The sequence below is a fragment of the Eublepharis macularius genome, chromosome 3, assembly GCF_028583425.1.
Source record: "Eublepharis macularius isolate TG4126 chromosome 3, MPM_Emac_v1.0, whole genome shotgun sequence".
Taxonomy (NCBI): Eukaryota; Metazoa; Chordata; class Lepidosauria; order Squamata; family Eublepharidae; genus Eublepharis; species Eublepharis macularius.
Genome location: NC_072792.1, coordinates 173,631,768 through 173,646,001, shown reverse-complemented (window position 1 = coordinate 173,646,001; position 14,234 = coordinate 173,631,768). Strand labels below are relative to the sequence as shown.

The following is a 14,234-nucleotide window of genomic DNA, read 5'->3' as shown; positions in this document are numbered from 1 at the left end:
TCACTTCCAGGTACAACCCAGAAGCAACAAAGGGTAGCTCTAGAAATTTCTGGAAACTTTATAGTAAGGCCAGGTTGTACTGGGAAGTGGCCATAGGAATGCTGCTATTTATTTTTTCTCCCGCCACCACTTAAGAGTGACAGTAGGCAACAGGTCTTGCAAAGCAAGAGACCTCCTAGAATAGCAGAATGCCTGGTAGCCTGAGGGCACCCAGAGACAGAGATTAGATTTAAAATAAAAACAGGTAAAAATGTATTCATCACAATGCTGAATGTCACAGCAGACATTAATTTTCTGAACTGGTTTATCGGATGAACAGATTTATATACACATAATCAAAAGCATGTCTGAGTGTCTAACCTTGGATTAGATTTCAATTCCCCTTCTGTGTCATCTATGGCGCCAAACAGCTCCGGGGGCATGAAGACTTCTTTATTGACGTTGTTCACCCAACTGTTCTTTTTTTTGCCTGACTTATTCTGATTCAGCTCCACTAAAATATTATGTGAACAGACAGGAAACAGAGAAAAAAAATCTTAAATTTTATCCAGGTGCACTTAAAACTATGCATCAAAGAGTCACTAGCAATGGAAGCAACCACAGAATTCAATCTAAAGATGGTAAAGAGTCCAGTAGCACCTTTAAGACTAACCAACTTTATTGTTAGTTTATATGCTTTTGAGAACCACAGATGCATCTGATGAACAGAACCGTGCTTCTCAAAAGCTTATGCTACAATAAAGTTGGTTAGTCTTAAAGGTGCTACTGGACTCTTTACTATTTTGTGACTACAGACTAACATGGCAAACTCCTCTGGATCTATTCTGAAGATGAAGAATCCCAAAACTAGGCAACTGACTAAAGCCTAAAGTTAAATCACTACCCTTCTAGTACCACATTCTGCACATTCAAGATTTAAAATGCTGAAGGACAATTTTGTTCATTCATTACAACAGACATAGAAGATGGAGGAATGGAAGAGGGAGGGAGAGCGGAGGGCGGAGAACAGAAAGATGATAGATTATTTTCTCTCCTCAGCTTTTACATGTGAGATCTTAGCCTCAAGTTCAACTAGTAATCTCCCAGTGGAGAAAAGCATAAGCTCTGTGGAGGAAGTTGCGAGCCAGTTGTACATTTGTGCTTATTGTTCATCCCACACTATATCTTTAACTGCTTCTATAACTTAGTTCCTATAAATAAATCTTTAGTGGTTCTCTTAAAAATGAGAGCCTCCTATCCAGTCAAAACAGCGGTAGGGAAAAAGGGGTTTCTGATCTCCTGACCTCACTATCTTGTACCACATTATAAGCATCACAACTACAAATCGATTACGGTACACAAAGCTACACACTACAATCTAGTATATAAAAGCTTGTGCTCCCTTTTTAATGGATATTGTGGTTTGGGTGCCCAGAAAGAAAGGATAGGCCACAGTGCAGGAGACAACAACAATATAATAACATGAATAACAACAACATTCGATTTATATACCGCCCTTCAGGACTACTTAATGCCCACTCAGAGCAGTTTACAAAGTGAGTTATTATTATCCCCACAATAATCACCCTGTGAGGTGAGTGGGGCTGAGAGAGCTCCAGAGAGCTGTGACTACCCCAAGGTCACCCAGCTGGCTTCAAGTGGAGGAATAGGGAATCAAACCTGGCTCTCCAGATTAGAGTCCCGTGCTCATAACCACTACACCAAACTGGCTCTCTAAAGTCTAAAGAGGCAGTTTACCTCAGAGGTTCTCCCTTCTTATCTCCCCCCTCCCCCAATCATATCAAGGCTGCACCATAAATAAAATCCGTGACAATCTAAGCCACATAGTCACAATATACAACAAAACAGGAGACCTCTAGGCGCTAATTGTCACACCTACCTCACAGGGTCATTGTGAGGATAAAATGGAGGAGAGAAGACTGATGTAAGCCACTTTGGGTCCCCATAGGGGAGAACGGCAGGATATAAATGAAATAAATTAAAAGATAAATTTATTTATCATGGCTGGTTAGCAATTGATGGCCTCTCGTCCATGAATCTGTTCAAAGCCATCTCTGCTTGTGGCCATTATTACAGCGACTGATGGTAAATTCCACAATTTGTTTGCTGGCTAAGTAAATAATAACATAACTTCTGTCTTTTAAACACTTGATGTTCTGGTTGCACTGCATATTAACTTCTCTTTCCTCCCAAATGTCTGCTTGTACCTGTGCAAATATATTACACACACACACACACATCATGAAGGCAGTCTTATTCAAAGTATTTAAGCGATCTGCAAATATGTACCAAGGTTGCTTACAGCATGTCAGAAATACAACTAATCCCCAAATCCTAAACACCAATCGACAATACATCGCAGCATATTAAGTTCCTTAAAAAGTAAATATAAAAACCATACCTGCAGAAAAAGTTGTATCTCAAAAACAGCAGCAGCCATTTTGGCCTGGTCAAGGGGCATGGCATATGCTAATGAGTTATGCTAATGAGTCCCTGCAGCTCTTTTTCTACGGAATGACCCCTGGCTGTACCTCATAAAAACTTGGGTCACAACAACCAGCCTTTTAAAGTCGCCCCAAGACTCTTTGTTGAGAGAGATGACTAACACAGCTGTACTTCAGGAATCCACTGTATTATTGAGTTTCTCAAGAAGTACAATTAACAGACCTTGGTTTTGTAACTAAATGCTGTGTCTTCTTGATTGCACAGAACAAAGCATCTCTCCCTTGAGTCAACACACACAAGGGTGCCTGCCACCAGAGAAGTTTCCCTGCACATACCTGCTGTCAAAGGCTTCCTCCTCATAGATGCTCGAATGATGTCCGCGCCATGTATTTTATCTCTGTGCCTCTTGGACTTGGTTTCATAAAACCACTGCCCGCTCATGTTCTTTATCTGGTTGTCATCTTTAACTTTTTCAGGTAAATGCCTGGGGGGAAGAATGGCAAAGGAAATTACATTTTCCTGCAGAGGAGAAAGGTACAAACTGCTAACCTAGACAGTATCAAGGACCGTAGAGGTCGCGGGCCAAAGAAACACATGTGCACCACTGTCTCTCATACAGAGAGTATATTTACTTATTTAAAACCATTCTTTCTGCACAATGAGGGCCCTTAAGGTGGTGAACAATTAAAAGAGATTTAAAAACTCAACTTTTTAAAACAGTACATACGTATAAAACGGGCAATTAAATATAATAGGGCCAGTAAATGTATGCCTTGCTGAAAGAAAAGTCTTTACCCCCTGTGATCGATAGAGATAGCTGAATCTCCCTGGGGAGGGAATTCCCTAATTTTGGTGCCATGACCAAAAAGGCCCTTTCTCAGGTTGCTACCCAACTACCCTCAGATGGCGAGGGGTGCCTGAGGCAGGCCCTCTGAAGACAATTGTAATGATCAGGTAGGTTCACATGGGAGTCAGCTGACCTTAAGCTATGAAGGTTCAGGGCTGTATATAGAACTCCAAATTCTGATATCTGTTCAAAAATGCAAGGAGTTGGAAAGCAGATAGGTACCATACCAGTGGAGGAAGAAAATATTGGATGTAGGCATGTGTTTTCATACCAGTGTCCAAACCAGAAACCTGCCACCTTTTAATAATTAGGCTCGTGGGAGCTGTTGCCGCTGCCATGCACCATGTTTCTCACTGCATCCTACTGCTCACTCCCCTCTTCCTGGCTGAAGTGAAGGGGGCTTATATTCTGCCTCGCAGCTGGCAGGGGAGGGGGCTGTGAGCCGTAGCATGCATCAAGAAAGAAGAGAGGAGGTGCAATGACAGCACACTGCAACAGCAACCATGGAGTGCCTTTGTTCTTAGGCCTCTATGATGCAGTCTATCGAGGTTGGTGTGCATGCCGAGAACCATCAGGCTAGCTCAGGCTCAAGTATACAAAATCTCAACATCCCCTTTTTTAAAATTCTCTCTCAACCCTTTAAGTCCTCTTCATCTGAACGAATGTAACTGGTCACAAGGGAACTAGAGTGCACTGTCAGGCCTTATTAATTAATTTTAACCCATTCTAGGAAGTCTAAGGATTTTAAAACATTGTGAAACACCATCCAAGACAACTCCCTGCCCCTACACACACATTCCTTATGCTTTAATTTTGTCTCTGGGAACATCTTGTTTTGCTTTTTCTTAAATCAATGGTTGTTTTATGGAACATGAGGACATGACACCGTCAGCATTGCAAGAGGGCATTAATTTTTAACAAACTGGCACAGAGCATATAAAAACTTTTTGCATGCCTAATGTAAAACTTGGGAAGATCTGAAGACTGATAGAATTTTGTTTTGGAAATGGTTTGTTTTGGGGTTTTTTTGGAGGGGGGAAATCTAGCCCACTTATCCAAAATCCCTTTTTATTTTTTAAATGCATACCCTGTTTTTTCCCAGTAATATGGACTTCCTCCACCATAGCCTCACAACAACCCCGTGAAGTAGATATGCCTAAGAGACTGATCAGCCCATGGGTGTCGCAGTGAATTTCCATGGCAGCCTGGAGATGTGAACCCCATTTTTCCAGACTGTAGTACAACATCTAGCAACTGCACAATACTGGCTCTCCACATAAGTCTTAGACACTGAGTGATTCCGCACATGTTGGATAATGCACTTCCAATGCTCTTTATAGATCATTTGGAATGGATTTTTTTGTGTGCGGAACAAAAAATCCACCTCAAACGATTGATAAAGTGCACTGAAAGTGCATTATCCAACGTGTGTGGAATCACTCACTGTGCGCTCTACCCAACCACAATTTCTGAAATGGTCCAATATTATAAATCAGATTTATCTCCATCTACAGGCAGCAGCAAATAATTCAGATCCCAAATGCCATCCTCATATTTGTCAAATCAAAGGCTTGTTTTATATGAATAAAACAACGCAAAAGCTCTGTCTCTTACAAAAGTTAAGACAATGTATTCAAAATGTTCCAAATAGTTAAATTTTCAAATACATTTCCATTAAATTAAATTTTCAAATACTTTTCCATGAAAATGATCAATCAGTCCGGTCATACATAAATAGAACTCTCTTTTAGTCCATATCAATTTCCATCTGCTCCAAGCAAAATTAAGTATTTCACGGTGTCATCTTTCAGCTAGCGGTTTGTTGGTCTGAAAGAGAGCTGAAAGATGACACCGTGAAATACTTAATTTTGCTTGGAGCAGATAGAAATTGATATGGACCTCAGATTTTGATTGATCATCACTGTTACGGTTTTTTGAAGCTCATCAGAATGCTTTTGAAGCATTTTAAAACTTTCATGGACTAAAACAGAGTTCTATTTATGTAACAGCAGACTGATTGATCATTTTCATGGAAATGTGTGTGTAAGAAATCTGTAAAAAAACGTTATATTCTAGATGTTCATATGTAGATGCATTGTAATAAGTGTATTCGAAAATTTAACTATTTGGAACTATTTGGAACATTTTGAATACATTGTATTAACTTTTGTAAGAGAGTGCTTTTGCGTTGTTACTCTAATAAAGACGCTCTCCCTTTAAGAAGCCTCTTAGTTTGGTAAGATTATACGAATCAAGACCAAAAGATTATCCTGAGGTAAAAGACACATGTACAGAGACTAGAGATGGGCACGAACCTAAATAAGAACCAAAAAAACTCATGAACCAGCCCAGTTCGTGGTTTGCAAACCAGTGGTTCGTAGAAGCTCATTTCCATGAACTTCCATGAACTGGTCTATTGATTCGTTTGGTTCGTTTTAGCAATGCCCCTTTCCCTGCCCCAGCAAAGCAGCAGGAAAAGGGGCACTTAAACCCGTGGATCATTTCCCCGCCACTTGAAACAGCAGGGAAATGGCCATTTAAACTGTGGGTGGGGCTTGGCTCACCGGCCAGGAGTTCCCGGCTGCCCAGCCAAGCCCCGCTGTTTAAATAGCCACTTCCATACCGCTCCGAGTGGCAGGGAAATGCCCATTTAAAGAGCAGGTGAGGCTTGGCTGGCTGGCCGGGAACTCCCGGCCAGCCAGCCAGCCAAGCCCCACCTGCAGTTTAAATGGCCATTTCCCCACTGCTGGGAGCGGCCATTTAAACAGCCCCTGTTTAAATGATCGGCTGCTTGTCGGGGTTCTCCATGACAAGCAGCTGATCCAGGGGTTTAAATGCCCCTTTCCTTGCTGCTGCTAAGTGGCTGGAAAGGGGCATTTAAACCCAACAAACCATGAACTGGTTCATGAACTCGCCCAGTTCGTAGGATTTCGTGGTTCCTGGTTCGTGAAAATGCCACGAACCACGAACCGCACGGTTCGGTTTTTTGGCGGTTCGTGCCCATGTCTAATAGAGACTCCTCATCCAACATCTTCAGGTCAGTCACAGGTCACTGTGTGACTCCTTAGAAACATGAGTCCTACCCACCTGGTTACATTCCAATATCGGACTTCCACAGATCTGCCGGCCTCGGCCTCACCTGTACTGCCATTTTGTTGTGACACCAATAGGGCAAGCAGTCCCCCAGAATAACACTCTCTTGAACTGAGGGTCCAAAGAGCAGGAAACAAAACTGCTATGTGCTCCTTCCAGTAAAAACAGTGGTGGTGGAAAGTGCCATCCATCAACCCCGTAAAGTTTTCAAAGCAAAAGATGAATGGAGGCAGTTTGCTATTGTCTACCTGTACATAGTGACCCTGAACTTCCTTGGTTGTCTCCCACCCAAGTACTAACCAGAGCTGACCCTGCTTTGACTCTTGAAAGCTCATACTCTGGAAATCTAGTTGGACTTTAAGGTGCTACTGGACCCAAATCTTGCTCAACACATACAGAGTTACTCCAATCTAAATCCATCAAAGCCAATGGGATTAGACAACACTAACCCTGCATGGACCACACTATAGATCTTGTGCTGGAATTGAGTCCAGCTACACCAAAGAATGGCCAGGCTCCTCCATATCTACCACCACCACCTCCAGCTTCTCTTGGAACCCATGCTAAGTTCCACCCCAGGCCCTACCTAGATATCAGAATTTATTCCTTAAAGAGTAAAACAAGCTCAGGCTCCTGGGAGGCGTAGAAGACTTGCCCCCACCTTGATCTGAGATATCTCATTATGATACACTTTGAGAATGTTTGTAATTCAGAAGCTACCAAATCTGGCTATGATGAAACAGATATGTCTGATTCACTTCTTTTAGCCCCAGGTCCTTCTTGCTGACTGATAAAGGGTGTGGCTCAAGTACTTAAAACTTGCCTCCAAGGTTGAGTCAGTGAGAGTTCTCTGAAAACCTTCCCAGAAAATCTGGATCTCTGAACTAGGTTTGCATGTATAAGGCTCCAAGATGTGGCCTGAATAACAAATACGTTGCAACATGAATCGGAAGTACTACATTCAGCAAACTTCCCTTTCCAACTTCTTCTTCCAGGGGAGTGCCCAATACCTAAACAGCAGCTCAGCATTTATGCAGCATTTTAGAACATCCAAAAGGCTTTTTAAGGCAGCTGCAAAAAATGCTTTCTACAAAGTCGAGCCCAAAAGATGTCTCCCTACCTCAATACAGTTGATCAGGCTACCTGGATTCATGCCACAGTAACATCGAGACTTGACTGCTGCAATGCACTGTACATAGGTCTTCACCCTTAAGTCAACTCGGAGAAGAATGAATCTCCATCATCATCTTCATGTATCAGCCTAGTGAGGACTCACTACTTCTGACAAGGTGGGCCTTAATGCACGAAAGTGTATCGTGAAATTAAAAAAACCTGTCTTTTAAGTGCCACAAGACCGTTGTTTGTTTTTGCTGTAACAGACGAACATAGCAACTCCTCTCGTAAGAAGCTCAGACTCGAGATGCACTGGTAGGGACAGGGTCTATACACTACTCTGTTGGGTACTGTCTGTTGTTGTAGACGTGCGGTTAATAGGGAGCTTCCACGGTGCTCAACATGCCATGTGGATTAGGTTATGCTTTGTTTCAGAACGAGTTCATCTCTGAGCTTGGCCTTATGCTTGTTTTTCAAATTTTCTGCTACCATACACTATTGTATCTCTTTCACGGAATGTCCTTATTGTTATTCCCTCTTGTACTTTGCTTAGCGCATATCTTAGCTGTTCATTATATTGTATTTCCACTAGCACTGGGTAATCCACCTTGGATCTCAGCGAGAAAGGCAGACAAACAAACAAACAAACAAACAAATTGATGGTGATGGTGATGTATCAGAATCCATGGGGACAATGAAGCACTCTAGCCAGAGTCTACCACACTGCACCAGTTTCATCACTTCTGGTAGCTGACCTTGTTAGCAGCTATATAGTTACTAAGATCATGGTGACTCTGAGGAGGAACAAACTGGTTGATATTTGCAACAGAGACCAACATTTACTGATTGATCAACAGGTTTCTGTAATAAGCCAGCAGCCACCTCTTTTACTAAAGAGTCTCAATCCATTTTAAAACACACAAAAATACTCCACACACTGCAGTAGGCACATCTACACAAAAGTCTTTCTGCTGTCTGTCAGAGCTATCATGCTGCAGAGATCCGAATTTTGGGCTAGGATCTGGCTATGTTGGCACATGCACATCTGGCATGACAGATTGCAAGTGGTGAAACAATATGGTTAAATTCTCTTTACTTGCGGGGGTAGGGGCGGACCCTACACATATAGGCTGATTCCGCACACGTTGGCTAATGCACTTCCAATCCTCTTTAGAGATCATTTGGAACTGAATTTTTCGAGTGTGAAACAAAAAATCCACTTCCAAATGACAGCTAAAGTGCATTGAAAGTGCATTATCCAATGTGTGTGGAATCACCCATAGAAGAGTAGCGTGTCAAACAGTTCTATCCCCGTTTTCATCCTGAAATGTTCATTTGGTATTTGCATGGAGTTTCTTTTGCATTCAGCCATACAAACCTCATACACCCTGTGCCCCTCCCTCTGTAGTGTGCAGGGAGAGTTTTCATCGTCTCATTTGAGATATGTGTGAACAAGGCCTAAAAATCTTTATTCCTGGGAGGTGCAGATTCTATGAATATCAGGGTTTGTTTACTCAGTCAATTATACCACAGATAACAGCCCCTTAGACAAATCCACGGCTAAAGTAAATATTTGTTCAAACATTATAACACACCCCTCCATGGCGGCTCAGAGCAGATGACATCATTTGAAAAGTACTCCCCCCACCCCAATGGATGCAACTAAAAAGACAGAAATCCTACCAGTGCCAATTTCTGAAAATCACGTGTCAAAAAGAAGTCTTAGGTTTTCAAGTTTAACGGCCACAACACTTAGAAAATAACAAAAAAAATGCTCCATGCCAAGAGTTTAGCAATTCCAAATACACAAAAAAGACATCTGCATGAATGAGAAGCATCAGTTTGCCACACAACACTTTTGAAAGGGGATCAGAAACTAGCATACGCCTGAGAAAAGAGCGAGGATGTGTACGGGGAACGAGAAAACAAACTCTATCAAAAAGAAGCCAAAGAAGCGATCGTATCGCTTTAAAAACCTGGATCAGCATGACCCGGGTACTTAAACCCAGGTCTACCCTAAATGCATGGGGTGGTGGTAGAAGAATCTAATTCAAACAGCAAAGGCACCACGTGAGTAAGAGATGCTGACCCTTTCTCATCTTTTACTTATCTCCTTTAATCTAGTCCGAGATACCATCTCCCCACTATTGGAAGCAAGTTCAATGTGAGAAAGGAGGATGGCAAGAGGACCAATGGAGCAGTTAGCAGTAAGCCCAGAAAAGCTTCAGTGTCCCCCCCTCCAAAAACATACACACTCTCTAAGTAACTACAGCAGATCCAAGTTTTAAAAACACACAAGTTTGCCACTCTCAAAAGCAGTCTGATTTTGTGTCAAAAGGCGTCCATGTTTACAGCTGCGCGAACTGGTTCAAGCCTTCGCTTTTCACCACAACAAGCAGAATGGTCCAAAACAAACTCTAAACACAAAAGTTTTGCAGTAACTTTTTGTAAGAGCAGCCAAAATGCCACACCAAGGAGTAACACTGTCATGCCGTTTTGGGTTGCTCTTAATCAAAAGTGCCACGTGTCTTTTACGGGAGGGGGCGTACAAACAGGTGTGCATGTGCCAACGTACCCAGAAAGAAAGGGGCTGTGGCTCAGTGGAAGAGCCTCTGCTTGGCATGCAGAAGGTCCCAGGTTCAATCCCCACCATCTCCAATTAAAGAATCAGGCAGTAGGGAATGTGGACACCCTGCCTGAGACCCTGGAGAGGGGCTGCCAGTCTGAACAGACAAGCCTGACCTTGACAGACCCATCAATATAAGGCAGCTTTGTGTGTTCAAAGCATGAGATTGGCAGGATTAATTCCAGGAATAAAAATATTGCTTAGAGTAATGAACTGATCTGTATTGTTGGTTGTTGTGAAAGCCTTCAACAATACATTGATCTGTATTGTGATTGTGAGTCTCCTGTTTCCCTTTCCCTTGTGCACGTGTGGCTGCTTCATCCAGTACAGTTTCAACCCAATCTCCATGTCCAACAATTCTTATCTGATGGATAAGGTGATACACCGCATCTCAACCTCAACAGGTCTCAGCACAGTGTGTGAACCGCCTCTGCCTGCAATTACATGAAGTTGTCAGGGAACTCATCCTGCTGTATTGGATTTGCAACAACTGCTTGGCTCGATGTCAATCGGAGATTCACACATAGGCAAACACGAGCTTCCTAGTCTTTTTGCAGGTATGATACAACGATATCCTTATATGCAAAAATAAAAACTGTCCAGCAACGTATTTGAATCCCAAGCACGCACCGGGACAGAGCCAAATAGGAGCAAAATGACTTCACCACTACCAGACCACAGGAATTTAGTTAGTCGCTAACTAAATTGCCTGGGAAAAACAAGCAATTCTTCTCTTCCAAACCATCTGACCAATCCCTCAAAACCGGAGCCAGAGTTTACTTGCAGAGTTGCACTCTGATTGCAATAAAGTAATTCAAAGCAAAAACAAGCAAGTTGCAGAGGGGTAGCCATGTTGGTCTTTGGTAGAAGAGCAAGATTCGGGTCCAGTAGCACTTTAAAAACTAAATAAATTTCCAAGTTATGAGCTTTCAAGGATCTGAGCTCCCTTCATCAGATACAAGAAGTGGGGAAAAAACAACTCTTCCACTCCTCGTTCCTGACAAAGGAAGCTCTGACTCTCAAAAGCCCATACCCTGAAAAACAAGTAAGAACCCTGAAGTGATACACAGGGTATCCAAAAGACATGCCAGAGTTGGCTGCCTTGCACAGAGAAAGAACATCTGTACCTCCTTTGTAGTCATTTTGATCCCAGAAGGCCACCCTGGTTGCTTTCATCCTTTTTCACCCTTTACAAGAAAAGTTTCAGGCAGCCCAGTTTAGATTTTCAGATAGAGGCATCAAAGAAACCAAATCCCAGGAGAACCCAAAGGAAGGTGGGTGAATATATCGGGAGATTTTCATCACATTTTAAAAAATAAAAACAAAACCCACAATTTCTACTATACTGAGCATGGCTTTTTTAAAAAAAACTGTTTTAAAACCAAAGAACAGCGGCGAAGGAAGGGAGGGGAATATCCCATTTCAAGGTTGGGCAAATTAAAAAAGATCAGACATTTGCTTGCATGGAGAAACACTGTTTGGCTATACAGTTACAGTAATAACCGTATGCCCTTTCTTTCAGGGAAGTTGTGCATGCTTCATCTTCAAATAAATAGTTTTGCTTAGAGCAGGCAGACACACACACACACACACACCCAAACATAATAACTGTAATCCAAAATATATGTTATTTGGTTGATGAAAGGTTTTGAAAAATATAGTTATGTCCAGCTTTTCAAATGGACTGGCTCCCAGAACAGCTTACAAGTAACACCCCACGTTTTACAGAAATTCTATTTTAAAGCCTACATGGTCTAGGACCAGTAATAAGGTTACCAGTTGGCTGCCAGTGCTGGGCAATCTCCCGGGGATTTTCCCAGTTGGCTGCCAATTGCTGGTGATAGGTGGGAGCTAGCAACCCCGCCCCTAGCAATTGTCTGCCACTGGAAGCAACCCAAGAAAGTCCACACTGGGCATGCCCCCAGCAGAGAGCAACTACACTTCCTTAAGCAATGTCATTGTGTTGGCCGCACTCCCGCACTTCGCTGAGACCAACTTTGTCCCCAAAGGGGTGAGAATTAGTCCCATACAAAGTGCGGGAGCGTGCCCGTGGCTGGCATGATGACATCACTTCCCAAAAGTGACATCATCACGCCTCTCCAGGAGCATGTGATCAGAGTCCTGGGTCCCCCTCCCTCACACCAGGAGGGGATAGGGCCCTGGGAACTCTACTAGTACACCTGAAGGACCTCCTCTACTCCGATACAAACCCATCCGACCATTACAATCATCTTTAGGGGCCCTGCTTCAGGTATCCCCATTTTCTGATGCTAGATAGTTGGCGACCTAAAAACAGGCCTTCACAGAAGTAGCACTAAAAACATGGAATTCTCTCTCTCGGCAGATCCATCTATCCTCTGGATCACTGTCTTTCACCAGCGGGGAAGGACTTTTCTGTTACACCTGTCATTCCCTGACTACCCCTCACCCTTCTTGTTTGTTTTTAATTTTTAGTTTTATAAATAAGTACTTTTTTTAAAAAAACTGATTTTTAATGTCTTTTTAATTGTTGTTTGCCACCTTAAAGGCCCTAATTGGGTGGAAAGGTGGGATTACCTGTGTTTTACAAAAATATAAAGATATGCAGAATTCTGCTGTTTCTGTCCCATCCTGTTCCCCTCCACACACACACACTGACACACAATGAAAGAAAGCTTCAGCAAATACTACATCATCTGCCAGGAGTTGGCCATCCCCCTTATGTTAGTTCTCTGCTTTCACTTTCAGCTGTCGGTAAACTTCAGTAGCTAGACTCTGGGGTCCATGCCAGGAGATCCTCTCCTAGAAGTATATTCCCTCATCCCTGCCAAATCCTGCCAGCACAGGTGACCTTCCTCAGGAGAGACCCAGCAGGGATATACTCCAGGGTGGAATGAATACTGTGTTTATAGCAAGAGCATCCAGTTAATATGCACATGAATTCAGGAAATCAATTACTTGCAACTTGGAAAATTTGACTTAAATCAACATAGATTAAAATCAACCTGACTACCCAAAAGTATATTTGTTCTCCTGCCTGCCTACATTTTCGGGTTCAGAACCCAACTTTTTGCTCTATGTTCTTGTTTACGCAAACCTGGCTAGCTTGGCATATGCATAATTCTATTCATATGTAATTCTCTGCACTGGCCTGTATCTCACTGTTTCCCCTAAACTGTGCATGGAGGAATAGAACAGCAAGGGGGAAGCAAAATGGGGCGAGGATATTACCAGTATTTGCCACCAGTTCTCCCCACACATTTTTATTTTTGACATTGTTCATCAGCCAAATACACTGATGTGCGATCCCTTGTCTCAATGGGAAGACATGGAAATAGATTTTATTTTTTAAGTTACAACAGACAAAACTGGGTCTTCCCAACTCTAGACCGTCCCATCAATGCATAACTGATATTCAGGGAAGTACATGTTGCCATCCTCAGCATGAAGTAAAACCCATCCATTAAAATCCTGACTTAGCAAAGCCAAAACCTTTTTCTTAACCCTTTAAGCACCAATCAGGAGTAACTTGCGGGGAGCTGTTGCTAATTAATTTGTTGCTTCAGTATTACTGTAGTTTTAAGTTCATAATATTTTTTCTAGCTATTCTTAAACATCTGGTGTGTGTCTCACTGATGTGAGCAGCCTCAAGCGCAAGGAAAGGTGGGGTAGAAATCCTTACAAACTAATGAGAAAGAGACAGCCAGAATGGCACCACCCTAGAAGAAAGTGACTGAGTAAGCAACTGAAAAGCCAAATGTCAAAAAGAAAGAAAGAAAGAAAGAAAGAAAGAAAGAAAGAAAGAAAGAAAGAAAGAAAGAAAGAAAGAAAGAAAGAAAGAAAGAAAGAAAGAAAGAAAGAAAGAAAGAAAGAAAGGCTATTCTAAGCGCTTTTGCCAGAGAAGACCAAAAGATCACAGGAAAGGTTTTTTTCCCCAACACAAACACAACCACAACATCTCGTTCTTATAGACTCCACGGTGCCATTGGCAACGGTGGTTAAAAGTCCTCGAGGCGCCAGAATATTTTTATCATGTGCTTGATCTCTTAGGGATCCCTACACTGCAATTATGTAGAACCACAGAACACAGAGTGCTCCAGGACGGCAGGCTGTATCCACATATCTGCCATG

At 42.5% G+C, this 14,234-nt stretch overlaps 1 protein-coding gene across 9 annotated transcripts in view; it reads right to left on the bottom strand.

Annotated features, from left to right (window-relative positions):
- SYTL2 (synaptotagmin like 2) overlaps positions 1-14,234 on the bottom strand; it is a 98,534-nt gene that overhangs the window by 43,936 nt on the left and 40,364 nt on the right. For all 9 annotated transcript variants that reach the window (XM_054973736.1, XM_054973742.1, XM_054973741.1 and 6 more), the window contains 2 exons: positions 2,781-2,929; positions 361-493 (listed from right to left, as the gene is read on the bottom strand). In XM_054973736.1, coding sequence (XP_054829711.1) covers positions 361-493; positions 2,781-2,929 — 282 coding nt within the window. The remainder of the gene's footprint in view (positions 1-360; positions 494-2,780; positions 2,930-14,234) is intronic.